We start from the raw sequence: 13559 nt of genomic DNA, 5'->3' as shown, positions 1-13559 counted from the left end.
ACGTTTTTAAAAACTGAGGATGAGACTTTGGCTTTTAGAAAGAAAAACGTACATCAAACAGCTGCGGGATCATCTTTTGAAGCTGGATTCAAAAGCATAAAATGCGTACAGTATGCAAAAACCAACCACAATTGATGCCAGAATCCTATGCTGTTTTCACGCTGTCTGTATTGACAAGTCCAGCACCAACCGGCCTCTTAGGGAGAGATGAGACGAGGGAGAAAACAGAATGACCATGTGTTCGCTGTGCAGATGGATCTTCAGGGTCTTCTTTTCTTTTCCTCTCTCCACTCCCAGAGTTGAAGGGTCATACCCATTTGGAGAGCTAACCTCTATTAGCCTGCAAGCTGGTGAAAATGTGGAGCCATAGGAGCTCTTCACTGCCGTCATTACAGGGAGAAGACGAAGATCCTGCATCATGTTGTTTCTGGACTGAGCTCATTATTGGGGATGAAGATTTTCACCATTTTCACACATCTAGTGATTTCAATGTGGGTTTTTTTTACATTTGGCCTGTAGTTGATTATAAGAGGTAAAAGTACAACATGAAAACTTACGTAAATGCATAATACTATTCCCGCAGGTGAATAGTTTTTACTAACACTCACAAACTCATATTGTCATGAAATAACTTCATGACAATTTGTATATTTTTAGATTTTCTCTCCGAGCTCCTCATCATCCGTGAATCCAGACATTTTTGCTGGACAGACGTGTTTAATGTCAGGTGCTTTGAGCTCACTTTCACTAATCACAAGAATGTATTTCCTCTGTAGCAATAAAATAAGCCGTCAGACGTTCTAAAGTTTTGAGGCGTATTAACCCTAAAAGACATAATCTAACATACTTGAAGAAACAAGTTCAACAAGCGACAATTAAGGCAACATACAACTCATGGCTAAATGTTTAAATTATCTTTGTAGCACACTCCCGTTCCTTTCGAAAAGAATATCAAGTGTTATGAATGGACCATGACTAGTGTAGTCCTTGTTATAATATAAAATACAAAAATTATTTCTTTTTATCATGATATTTTTCAGTTATATCACTAATCAAAAAATTGAAAGTGTTTAAAGGTGGCTCAAGTGATTGAGCAGCTCACAACTGATCTGCCTGGGTGCTTTCTGATCCTCACGGTGTTAAAGTGACAGGCCCCTAAACGTGACCAAAAAACAACAACAACCAAGAACTCTGAGTCGGGATGGAGACGTAAACATCTGTAAAGAGTGGGAGAATAATTTCCTCAGGCAACTATCCTAAAGGGACTTTCCTCCTGCCACAGAAGCATTAACACAGTCTCTTGTGAGCCACTAATGGACAATACTCCCTGTTCTCCCAATGTGTGTGTGTGTGTTTGTGTGTGTGTGAGAGAGAGAGAGAGAGAGAGAGAGAGAGAAGTAGGAAACAAAATGTCCTGAGTGAAAGAACGTAGATACAGTATTTTGCCTTTTAATCTATGTCTCTATCAGCATTGGCCCTGGTGGACTATACATCACATCAGCCCCCTTTATGCTTTATTGTAGTTATTTGTAAAACAATATTTAAAGTAGGAATAACCTGCTTTGGTATATTTCAAACAACAGAAAGTATGTGCTGTGCACAATCGGAGACACGTGTGCTCAACCTTTTACCTCTCAAGTTTCCTGATTGTCGAACCGTTTGTGTTCCTGCCCTGTGAGAGGACAATGTCGTGGTAATTAACCTTCACTGAGAGACCTGGCTGATTGGATTTGTGCCAACTGGTGAGAAAGTCTCCTTTTTCTGAGAAGTCATCCCTTCATATTCAGATGCTGAAGCCCCCGGGTGGACTGTACGTGTAAACAATTTGGCAATCGTCGGGAGTTTTTCCAAGAAATATTCATGTATCCCCGAACAAACTAACAAACAATACTATTCATAAAACTGACAAGTAACTGGCTGTGGCTGTACGTGTTTGTTTGGAATCTGGAGTCAGCAGCAGGAAAGCTTAAGAAACTTTGAGTGTTGTCTGGACAGGCTCATCATTCAGTGAAGCCATGTCGGGGCGGATGTCTCATGTAAGAGCTCGGCCATCATGTTTAAAGCCAGGTGGGAAATAGCAGCCATTAGTATGTGCATTTGCCTCTTTATCGTGCCCTCTCAAGTACATGCAGTCACTTCCTGACACTTTGGAAGGAAATCATTTTTTGAAAATGGATAATACAAGTGAACAATAGAAGCTCATGAATATTTATCTCCCCCATGGCTTCCCTCAGCTACACTCCCTCATGCTGTAAAGCCCTCTGTTAAAACAAACACGACTCTGTCTTCTCTTTACAGTAACACCACACTACAAACTTCAGATCTGACGGTACGTCATTACTAATGCATGATGAAGTCTTCTGAAATCAATGATGAGTTAGAGAACAAGAACACATGGGTTGTTTTTTTTCTTCTCTCAGCGGTGGTCTAATCAGTGCCCACCACTCTTCAGCTGTCATTACGGACAGCGTGTTTGAGAGCTGCACTCCGGCAGAATGGTTGAATGGGTGCAATCATCTCTCTCTGACTCGGCCAGCACACGGTAAATGGCTAATGCATTAGTGATGAGGCATCCCCATGGTAGGTGGGGAATTATCAAGGCACCAACTTTACGCACCAAGTGCTACCTTCAGCTCTTCAGTCACAATGTGAAGTTGTTGAATATTTGATGTTGCTTCCTATTCACTAATTGCCGCCATGTCAAGTAACCATCTTTTGTTGGTAGATTATCGGACTTGAAGCAGGGTTTGAGCTGAGGAACTGTATGTGGATCTGTATTTTTAAAAAGGAGCTGTAGACTTGTGACATGGACTTGAGTCACACTTACATAAAAAGGGTCTGAACAAACAGACCTGTTATTAACATCTATCCCGGGTGATGTGATCACATGTGGACCATTCTAGTCAAGTACAAGTGTGAATACACCAAAGACGGACTGTGGACGGATTTGAGATCCAATCACTCAAACCAGACCTAGAGTATAGGTCCGGGTCCAACGTGGCAAAAATCTTTTAGCATGGACGCAAATGCGCCCTGGGACACATTGAAGGTGTGCCTACTCAGCTGACGACCTCTGACCTGCTACAATTTTGTAATTTTGACTCTTCTTATTCTCTGTTTCCTATTTGTCGATTTATTTGTTATGGCCTGCCACACTTGACCTACATTGACCAACACTAACAGCCACATATTGATTTTGTATTTTGTTTTGTTTTTAAAAATTTATAAAATTATAATTTCATGGCAGAGCTGTGTACAGCCCACTGGCAGATTCTTGGATGGACCATCTACAGTTTGCTTAATGACCTTGCATTGGGATGATGCCTCCAGACACGTTGGAGGTGGTGACTCAGAGAGGGATGATGGGCAAATACTGGTAGCACCACAGGTAAGTTTATACCTTTAGAGAAAACTCATATCGTGACACATATTGTATCTTGTATACTAACACAGCTTGAATTTTGATGACTAGTAGACCTATATATTGAAATAACTTGGCCTCATTCATGCCACAATTGTAAAAAGCAAAATTTCAAGCACACTTGCAGCTAAATATGTCATGACATGAAACTCAAAAAAAAAACTAGGTATTTCGCGCCCCTTCATTCACACCACCATGTCTGGTGAGTGCAAAAGCTCCTGTGAGGCAGTGTCAACAGACAAGTATAGCGTAGACCCCACAACCATAGCAACCAATGAGGATCTTTATAGTAGCAGCTTCAATCAATGCAGTGATCAATGCAACCACACAGCCTCCTCAACCATCTGAGGACACAAAAAGCAAACCACTACACCCTGCACGTCACCCCCTTCCCACTCTGGGACAGCTCTGGTGATCATCTGCCACAGAAATGAAAAAATATATAACGTATGGATGGTTCATTTGGACCATACCTATTCAGCTGCAGTTCTTATCTCTATCGGGGATTTACAGTGTGACCACAAAATCATTTTCTTGCAGTAAATTACAATTCTTTACAATTCCAAAGGCTTCCCCTACAATAATCAGAGATAAAGATCCCTCATGTGGGAAATATATAATATCTGCCTTTAAAATTGGTGTGAGCCGTCACTGTCACATGAGCTTGGATGACGTATTTTTCAGTTATGATGCCCAATTAAGCGAGATCAATATCACATTCATGATTGTCGCCAAGCGCTGCTGGAGAAGAACATGAAAGAATGGCTGGTTCCACATATTTCCAGAGCTCTATCTGCCAGATCTCTCCCTACGCCCACCCCAGGGAGACATGTTGACATTTCCATCTGCTCATCGGTCTAGCCTCAATTTTTTGTTTGTGCTTCACATTATGTGTTACAAACATTCATTCTGAATTTCTGAGATTTGCACCTGCAACAATTTCCAAGTGAGGAGTTTTTTTTAAACTGGAAACTTTTACTCTTAAGTATTTCTAACCCAAGTAATGTCAAAGAAATGGCACCAATAGATCCTTTTTCTCAGTTTTTACAAAATTAGCTTAATTTCACTTATAGTAGCTAATAGTGGCTTGACAAATGTTAATGCTATTGACCATTAAGGGTAAGGCAGTGAAGCTGCATGGTCATCTCACATTTCATTCACATTACATGTGTAATAGAAGTTACAAAAATTTGGTATATTTGGCAAATACATACAAGATGCACTCTCACCTCAGTGATGTACAAATAACACGGTTTTATACTTTAAAACAAAGTGCAATGTGTTAACAAAAGTCAAATTTTGGCCAAGAACATTCTTCTGCTCTTGTGAAGACAAAGTTCACCTCGTTTGCATGATGTGGCTCTTTCAACCTTATGCAAAATCTGACTCATGCCTTAGTCCCAAAACAAACGTTGGACATGCGTATAACCAGGAGATGAGTGATGCAGTCAGATGGCATTGTTTGTCTCTGGAACTGATTGTTTGTGCTGTTTTACTTCTGAAGGATCCTGTGGTCTCTGAGTTCCCCCTCTCTCTTCCTGCTGGTTTTCAAAAGCCTTCCTGTTTACCTCTGTCCCTTCGGCCCTCGCAGATAGACAGAGCTTTTATGTGTATGGAGATGAATGGTGCTGCTTTGTGTATGCAAACATTATCACTATAAAAAGAAACAGAGCAAGTTTTTTTCTTCTTCCTGTAATCTAGTGTTGTTTTGTTTTATCTTCCTGTGTTCACATACACTAAGTGTAAGTGTAGGTAAGGTGATTTTCTATCTATGTCCATCAACAGCTGCTGTTTTACCGACCGATCAGCTCTGCCTGGGTAAGGAGGAACATGTTGAAAACATAATCCTCTGCTTTCATTGTCCCTTCAGAGAGATTTTCTGGCAAACTGTTAATACAGCACAAGTTGCGGCCCAAGTGAAAGACGAAATGTGTTCTTCTCTTCGCAGCCCATGGTTGTCAAGCGTAGCCGGTTGTCAGTGGGTGTCTGCGGCCACAGTCGCCTCGACCATCTAATCGGGATCCAGGAGGACGAGGTGCACTGTGCTCCACGGTGGAGCAGGGCTTGAGTGGGGAGATGGTTGCCTCTTTCCCTTTGAGGTGGTCTATGATGAACCATTATCTGTTTGCTCACTTTAGTTGACATTACCGCATTACTATAAAATCAAGATCAAAGTTGTTCTTCTCGGCTGTATCCCTGCCCACATGTCTGATTACATTTAAGAAAAACAAATCGTCCAAGATAAACTCGGATGTTTCTTAAATATGTCGTGTTGCTTCCTGCTTCCCTTTACTCTGCGTCAGATAATTGACCTCTCCGGCTCACAGCAGTGCATGAATCCTCCCATTCAACTTGTCGCTCATCTAACAGGAAAAAACAAATGGAGCGGAAACAGCCGGCACTCTTGATCTGCTCTACAGTACCTGCTTCTCTGCGTCGAGATACCCTCCCAGATATTAGGACTTCTGATCATATTCCTCACCACCACCTACTCACTTTTCAACATGATACAATGCAATTACTTGATATGAATATAATGTATTTCAATGTTATTATTATTATATTTACATATGTATTATTATATTATGTATTTATTATATTAACATATTTTCAGCCTTGTCGTGTCCACTCAGGATCAATGTCTTTTTTGATATTGAGTAAAATATACAAGTTGTATGAAGCCAAATTTGTGTAAGTAGCCTCAAGTGATATCACGTTTGTTTGGGCTGAAAGTTTGAAAATGAGTGTGGATTTAATAAGAAGAGGCCTGATTCTCATCTCTGCTTGAAGTTGAGGCTTGAGACAACATCAACGTCTACTTGTATAACTCACCAAGTAGTTGAGCTGCATTATGGGTAGTGTAGGCACCAGGATTTAACTTCATTTCCATATCAATATTTCCTCATCTATATAATATCTATGTGAAATCCTTTTTAATATTGCATATTATAATTATTTTAATATCTCCTTGTGTTTATCTTATATTATCTTATCAAACTGTCTTAAAGGAGTGCAATGCTAAATCCGTGAGCTCAAAACAGAATTCTGTCCGGTAGTTTACATTTTCAAATATTCTCAGTGTTTCTTTGTGCCGAAATACCTGCTGTACCTGTTAGCCATATGTGTTGGAGTTGCATTTACAAGTTTAAAGATAGGCTGCTTGTTAATGAAGATAGAGTGTGAACAAATTATTTCCCATGTGATGAATAGCAGGCAGCTGAAACAGAGAAAACATGTTGGAACACATTAGAACTGACAGAGTCTTTTTTTTGTTTGTTTAGGTAACTTTGAGTGAAATCCTGCACAGTCCCTTGACTTAAGGCCGGACTGCAGAGCATTGCATTTCTGAAAAGCGTCTTGTTTTAAAAAGATTCATAATAGGGTGGTTTTGCAAAGCATGATGGTTTACATTCACATTGTCACACATTCATATATTGTGAATCTCTGCAGTCTTGTGCAGACAATCCAAGGACTCAGACTAAAACGTTTCTGTGCACCTCGCTCCAACCTGCTGACTCGTAACCTTGTGATGTTAAAAATTAACAAGTTTAAATCGACATTAAGGTCTTTAAAAATCATATTAAAATGGAAGAAGAAAAGAAAAATTGACCTCCATTTGGAAGGGATGAAATCTCTGTCTGTCCTTATACCGAGCAACATGTGGCCCCTTCACTGACAATGTGGTTGGGATGTTGTTTGCTGTGAGACAAGCTGATCAAACAGTAATGAGCTAACGTGGCTGTCAGGTCAGTCGTCTGAACGGGCCTCACACAGGACCATCTGGCCTCTGCTGTGGAAGCCGACAGCAGCCGAAAGAGCCATGTGAGAAAATGACTGATGGATATCCGCCCACACCATCTCAACCTGCCAGGAAAATGCCGCTAAAAGTGTTAAAAAATGTCCACCGGCAGCCTTTTCCTGGACCAGGTGGCGGGGCAGTGGGAAAATGGGAAGTGGCCTCTTGGCTTCTTGTGCTGCTTTTAGATAATCATCTGAAAAGGGACCTGCAGGTGGGATTCCCATTAATATGCGTGCACATGCACTCTGTGTGTGTACTATCAAGTCGGCACAGCCCGTTTGTGTCTCGTGTGTGTTACACTGTGGTGGGAAATGATTTGTTTACAGGATACAGAATAGTTAGACCTTTCTTCAAAGTGCACCGGGGCAGTTGACTCAAAAAAGGAAGTGTGACGCAACCTGGGGAGACAAATGGCTCGATATTTACGCACACAACCTGTGTGTGGCCAAGATCAACAGAGCAGCAACAGCAGCAGCACCAGTCCCTGCTTTACAGGAACTCTAAGTAGATGTAGTCCAATATCAATTCAAGTAACATCACTCTGTAGACTCCAAGATGGCCCTCGGGAGTGGAACCGCATCTTATTAAATCCACTACTCAGCAGGTTAGAAGCGGAAGATATCTCAAACTCTAGTGCATGAAAACGCCAGGAGCCACGTGTTCACGAATGGCAACAGCAATATCTTCACAATAGATAGTAAAAAAAACACAACTCACTGTGGGCAACGAGACCAAACAGTCGTATCCATTTCTGAACAAGCGTCTGCCACAGCGGAACACGAGCAGCAATCTGTCAAATTAGTTGGGGGAAGAGGTTTTTAAAAAGAAGCCACATGAGTAGAGTAAAGTCCAGAGAGTCAAAATGAGTGATAGTGGATGATGATGGGAATTGACAAAATGTCCTCTTCGTGTATGAAATGCCAACACAATAACTGATCATCACTTTATCATCAGGAGTGGGCTAATAAACAGTTGAGAAGGACTTCATCTCCTGACTGGTAACAATTTATATAGAGCCAATAAAACATCACTGCTGCGAACAAACCTTTCACCTTAACTCAGCTTTTGGGGATCTCTTAAAAAGAGAAGATTAGATTGGAGCCGTGGGAAGAGGTTTTAAGTTGGGGGTGCTGTGATAAGACTTATGATAGGACATTTTTGCATGTGATTATTCACAATGAACAGGCTAACCGACTTACAAATAAGCTTATTTTAATGAGTTTGTAAGGGCGTATGTTGTGAATTGTCACATTCCAATATAACACAGGCTACTGTACTATGATAAAAATCAAACGTATGCCACCAGGCCCCGTTGAGCACAGAGAACAAGGACATATAATTAGACTAGGTATAGTTTATGAGCACATTACGCACAGCGACAAGAGCATATCCTTAACAGACAATATTTGAAACTCTCAAATACTCAATGATCGAGATTTGGCTTAGTTGTAAATTATTGATCTCAGGAGGATTGTGTTCAGGAGGATTTCAATTTTCCTCATGGTTAGATATTTCAGTAACAGATCATAACTCGTCTGTGTTTTGTGCCATTGCAAGATCAACGTTATGATCTCACTTGTTGTTTTAGCTTTTTTTTCTTCTCATGTCCTGCACCAATACATTGTAGATGTTGTGGCGGCTCATAATATTTAAATTGAGCTAAGTCAGTATAAACAAAACTGTGGCACAATAGAATATTTCTGCATTGAAACTTCCTTGTAAACCAGAACAAATGACACACACACGCATTTCTGTTTAATAAAAGGGGTCATTTTTATTTCCTGTTTGTTTTCATCCACCATGTTTGAACACTCTCTTTAACCAAAAAAAAAAGTTTCTGATGGACTGTTATAGCTAAACAGTTCTTTGTGATCGAGTTGCAGGTTTTGTGCTGGAAACCACCGCAGTTCCAGAAAGACAGAGAATAGATTGCTTACACTAGAGGTCCGGGGTCACTGTGACGACTGGATTTTATCTGCTGGATTAGATCAGCAACACACAACACTGACAAAGGAGAAAAAACACACTTTTAAACATCAAAACTACAGATACTTTTACACACACATACACTCATTTACACACACACACACACACACACACACACACACACAGTCACTCAGCTATTTTGATTGACAACAACCACACACCAACACCATACACCAACAGACCCTAAAGTAACATTACCTACAGTACAAAAATCAAAAAATATCTCAAAATATACAATTATTATTTACAGCTCAAGTATACATCCTGTCACTCTTACTATAGATACTCAGTGTGAAGTTATCAGAATGTACATCAATATGTACAGATTAAATACATCGCCTTAAATACTATAAATATAACTATGGTTTGGTCACATAAAGACTATTTGCACAGTTAAACAAACTCACTATTACTCTACTTTTGTTGAGATAATCTCAGCAAACAGAGTTAAGATCTAGAAGTTGCTTTGTGGTTACGAAATGCAACACAATCGACACATGAACAACACAAAAAGACCCTGGAGTTGCAGTCTTTGTTCTCAATGAGAAATATGAAAGATCAATACTAATGCCAGTATCCTATTCATTTCAACAATGCTTGGAAGCGTTTTTAAATATTAGAGGCAAGACCTCCTGTGTCTAGTGTGGAAATACTATTTCTCGTGTGCTCTCTTTGTGCAAACCTTCTCTCTTCTTTAGTATCTGCCACAGTTTGTCATCCATACTCCATCTTTACATTGTGCACACCAGTCTGTGGCTGCTGGTACAGAAACTAATGGTGCAGTAAAGCTTCCTGTGAAGATGGCACTGCTTTCCAGAGTGCAGTTTCATCCACCACTGACCTCTCGGAGGAAGCAGGAATCAGACCACAACTAACATGACCCACAAGTTACAGGAAATCCACTGCTTCTGAGACATGCAACTCCTTTGTGCTCATGTTCCTGTGCTTCTCTGAATGTGCTTTTAAACTCTAAGCAGAAGTTTTTACACAGGTGAGCCCGCGTGCCTTCACCTGAGGTTTTGTGTCATAAGCCAATTGGCCAAAAAAGATCTGGTATATTGTCACAGCTGATCTGTATGTATGTGCATGCAAGTCTTTTTTAACATCTGGAGCCATAAACAGTGTCTACATGCTCATTTGTAATGTCTTCAGTCCTTCAAAATGGAGAGCAACCAGTTTCCACAAATATGTGACATGTTCAAGTACATACAAATCTATGAGAACAGTGGAAAAATAGATGATATGAGGGGTTTTGTGGTTGGTCAGTAGGGAATCCTATGATCGCTTAAGTTTATACCAAACTATGCTTAAATCACAGCCACTGTAAGGTACCGGTCATGTGACAGACACAGGCTATTCAGTGGCATGGAAGCATCAATCAACATAGCAAATAACACAGCAAAATTCGACATATTAACATGCTTTTACAATCACGAGAGGCTGCAGCATCACAGCAAACATGTGGACGTGTCACAGTTATAAAAAATAAAATGAATGATGGCTGAATTCAATTTAGCTGCTTCAGTATCTGGGGCCTGATGTTTTGCATGCTGGCTCACTGGCCCACTGTCATGTCTTACAGGGACACTACTGGGAACTGAGCAGCGCCATCTTTATCAGTAAAACCTGTGCTTTTATATACTTTGCTTCATTTAATATACCTAATAAAAATGCTAATTATATCTTCTATGACAACATACATCAGAAAGTGGCTCGTGAAACAAATATTGCTAATCAATCCTGTGACAGCATTCTAGTGATTAATGTTTAAACTCCCAAAAGTTTTTTTTTGTTTTTTTTGGCAGATGTGTGCTCAGCAAACAACTCCAGGGTCTCTGTCTTATTAAATTGCTCGAGTGAATGAGATGAGACGTCGATGGTCTAAACGCGACATGATCAAGAAAACGGAATGAGGAGCGCGAAAGGCAAAACAGACAACGGGGATGCTGTTCAGGCACCAACACAATGTGACTGGGTGTGCTTCACACTACACATGGTGTCGTCTCGGGGGGGGGGGGCCAGAGGGGAGTGTGTGTCACTGGCTCCCCCTGCTGGCCAGTGGAGACACCCAGTGGTGAAAAACCACACATCACCTCTTATTTAGAACATTTATATCATGGTACATTTTCCACATTATATCCTTAAACATACACTGGCATACGATATTATACATTAAAAATAAAGAGCCTTTAGTTTTCACAAAAATACATCAAAGTGTGTATTGAAGTGCTTATGAAATGGTGTTCACGATGTGAGAAAGGTACAACAATTAAGCCCAGACCTCTCATGAGGTATGATTATTCCACAGCACGGCAGTGAACTTCTTACTCAATGCACTGTAGCGATACAGAGATATTGTGGCAGGACATCCACACAATAAACCGTCTCATCTCTGTGTTGCTGAAGAAACAGCCGTGCAGGTGCAGGTGGAGCAGACAAAACAAGATGTCCACTCGTACCTTTCTCCTCCACATCACAGGAGGATCAGTATCTATGGTGCGTTGCCACGGCATCCCCTGGGTAACGCGACTCTATTTTTAAATCGGCAGGGTCACCGGGAGCTCACATTCAGCGGTGGACAACAACACACGCGCACGTGTGCACGTGCACATCTGCCCGCACACAAAGACAACACTCACATTACCAGTTCCGTGTCTGTCTGCCTCTCCATCACAGAGGCAGACATGTGTGAAGCTGTCTGCTGATCAAAAAACAAAGCCACTCTGCTTATCTCTACGTGTGCACCGCCACCTCTGTCCTTTCTAAGGCATTGACTCAAATGGAATTGCTCGATTAAAGTGTTTGATTGAACTGGAAAAGCTTCGTCTAGGCCAGCTGTGACTGGAACCGCACAGAGATGATCTGTGCAGTGTCAGAGCCTTGTTTTCTTTTTAATCTAGGAGAAAAGTGCTTCTCTGTGTTTGGGCTCAGAGATGCTCTAATGTCAGCGGGTGTCTGTGCTTCAGTGTTCACAAAGGAGAAATGAAGATGTGAAAAGTTTTCCCTGGTTCTGCACTACTGCTGCCGGTGTATGTACACGACTCACGGTGACATCTCAGACTACTGCACGACACATATGTATACTATTCTACATCAGTGGGGAAAATGGGGATAGAAGGAGATCCACGGCTTCATGAGGACCCTACTTTGACTGGTTATTATTGCTGATGCATGATAGGCACAATAAACGTGAAGATATAATGTTCTTTAACACTGTGTAGACTATCAGGATCACTTGTTGTGGATGCGTTTGTAACCATTTTGTTATATAGTGTAGATGATAAATATTCTCATACAGCGATACAGAGGAGGACGTAGATGACAGGTTGTTTTTTTTTCTGATTCTCCTTCCATCCAGTCCCCACAAGTAACAATCCTCTACCACTGAACCAGAGTAAGATGATGATCTCCCAGAGCTAGGAACATCCAGCTGTCCCAAAAATAACCTTCTCCAAACAAGTAAACACATGGGATTAGATTTCAGTACAACATTAGGCATTCTGGTGTGGCACACACCTTAATCTCCACCGGAGCTTATTACAAAACAAAGCCTGTATCTATGCGCACAATTGACCTTTCTAAGCGTCATCCCTTCCCTCTGTTGCACCCCCCCCCCCACCCCTCTGCCCCTCAAATACCTTGACAGATGAAAAAGATCATCAAATCTGGTGGGACTCACATTCCCATGATCCCTTCATCTCAGCTGAGATCGATGTGAAATTAGCAGCATGGATCCTATGATGGGAAAGAACCATAAGCAGGGAGCGACGAAGCAGAGAAGGGGGGGCGGGGGACACAGAGGGATCAGCTCTGGGGGTTAAGTGTGATGAATGCTGCAACAACTGGCAGTGAATTTTCTCTTTCTCTTGACTTTCTCTGCTCCTCCCTTTCTTCCTCTCTCTGCCTCTCCTCGCAGCAGGGCCGGGGTTTAATGGACGGGAGGATCTATGAGCTCGGAGGATCATAGCTCAGACTCGGGCGAGGTGATGTTCTGGTAGCCTGTCTTGGTGCTGGTGCCGTAGTTGGTGTTGGTCATCTCCTGAGTGCCACCAGGGCCCAGGTAAGCACGGTGGGCGGGCATTGGGGAGGGAGCCTCGCTGGGGTTCTTGCTGAGGATGAAGCGCTGCTCGTCCTGCTCCTCCAGGTTGGAGATGTCCTTTATCATGCCTTTACGGTAGGAGACAGACAGCTTGTTGGAGCCGTCTGAGATCAGGTTGAAGTGGCGGGCGAGGAAGACGAGGGGTAAAGGCAGCATGGCCGCAACTATGAGGGCGTAGGCCATGGCTAAAGCCCAGGGAGGGTAGCTCAGGAAATGCTCTGAGCCCTAGCAGGGGGAAGAGAATGGATAGAAAG

The 13559-nt window shown here is 41.8% G+C and overlaps 1 protein-coding gene across 3 annotated transcripts in view; it reads right to left on the bottom strand.

Annotated features, from left to right (window-relative positions):
- Nucleotides 1-9899: 9899 nt before the first annotated feature.
- The window catches only part of slc6a17 (solute carrier family 6 member 17), a 31700-nt gene continuing 28040 nt past the window's right edge, over nt 9900-13559 (bottom strand). For all 3 annotated transcript variants that reach the window (XM_035644160.2, XM_035644159.2, XM_035644161.2), the window contains exon 12: nt 9900-13530. In XM_035644160.2, the coding sequence (XP_035500053.1) occupies nt 13168-13530 (363 nt within the window). In that variant the 3' untranslated portion in view covers nt 9900-13167. The remainder of the gene's footprint in view (nt 13531-13559) is intronic.

This window comes from Scophthalmus maximus, chromosome 3 (assembly GCF_022379125.1).
Source record: "Scophthalmus maximus strain ysfricsl-2021 chromosome 3, ASM2237912v1, whole genome shotgun sequence".
In the NCBI taxonomy this organism is placed as follows: domain Eukaryota; kingdom Metazoa; phylum Chordata; class Actinopteri; order Pleuronectiformes; family Scophthalmidae; genus Scophthalmus; species Scophthalmus maximus.
Note: the sequence above shows the minus strand (reverse complement) of the source record. Positions and strands in the feature narration are given on the sequence as shown.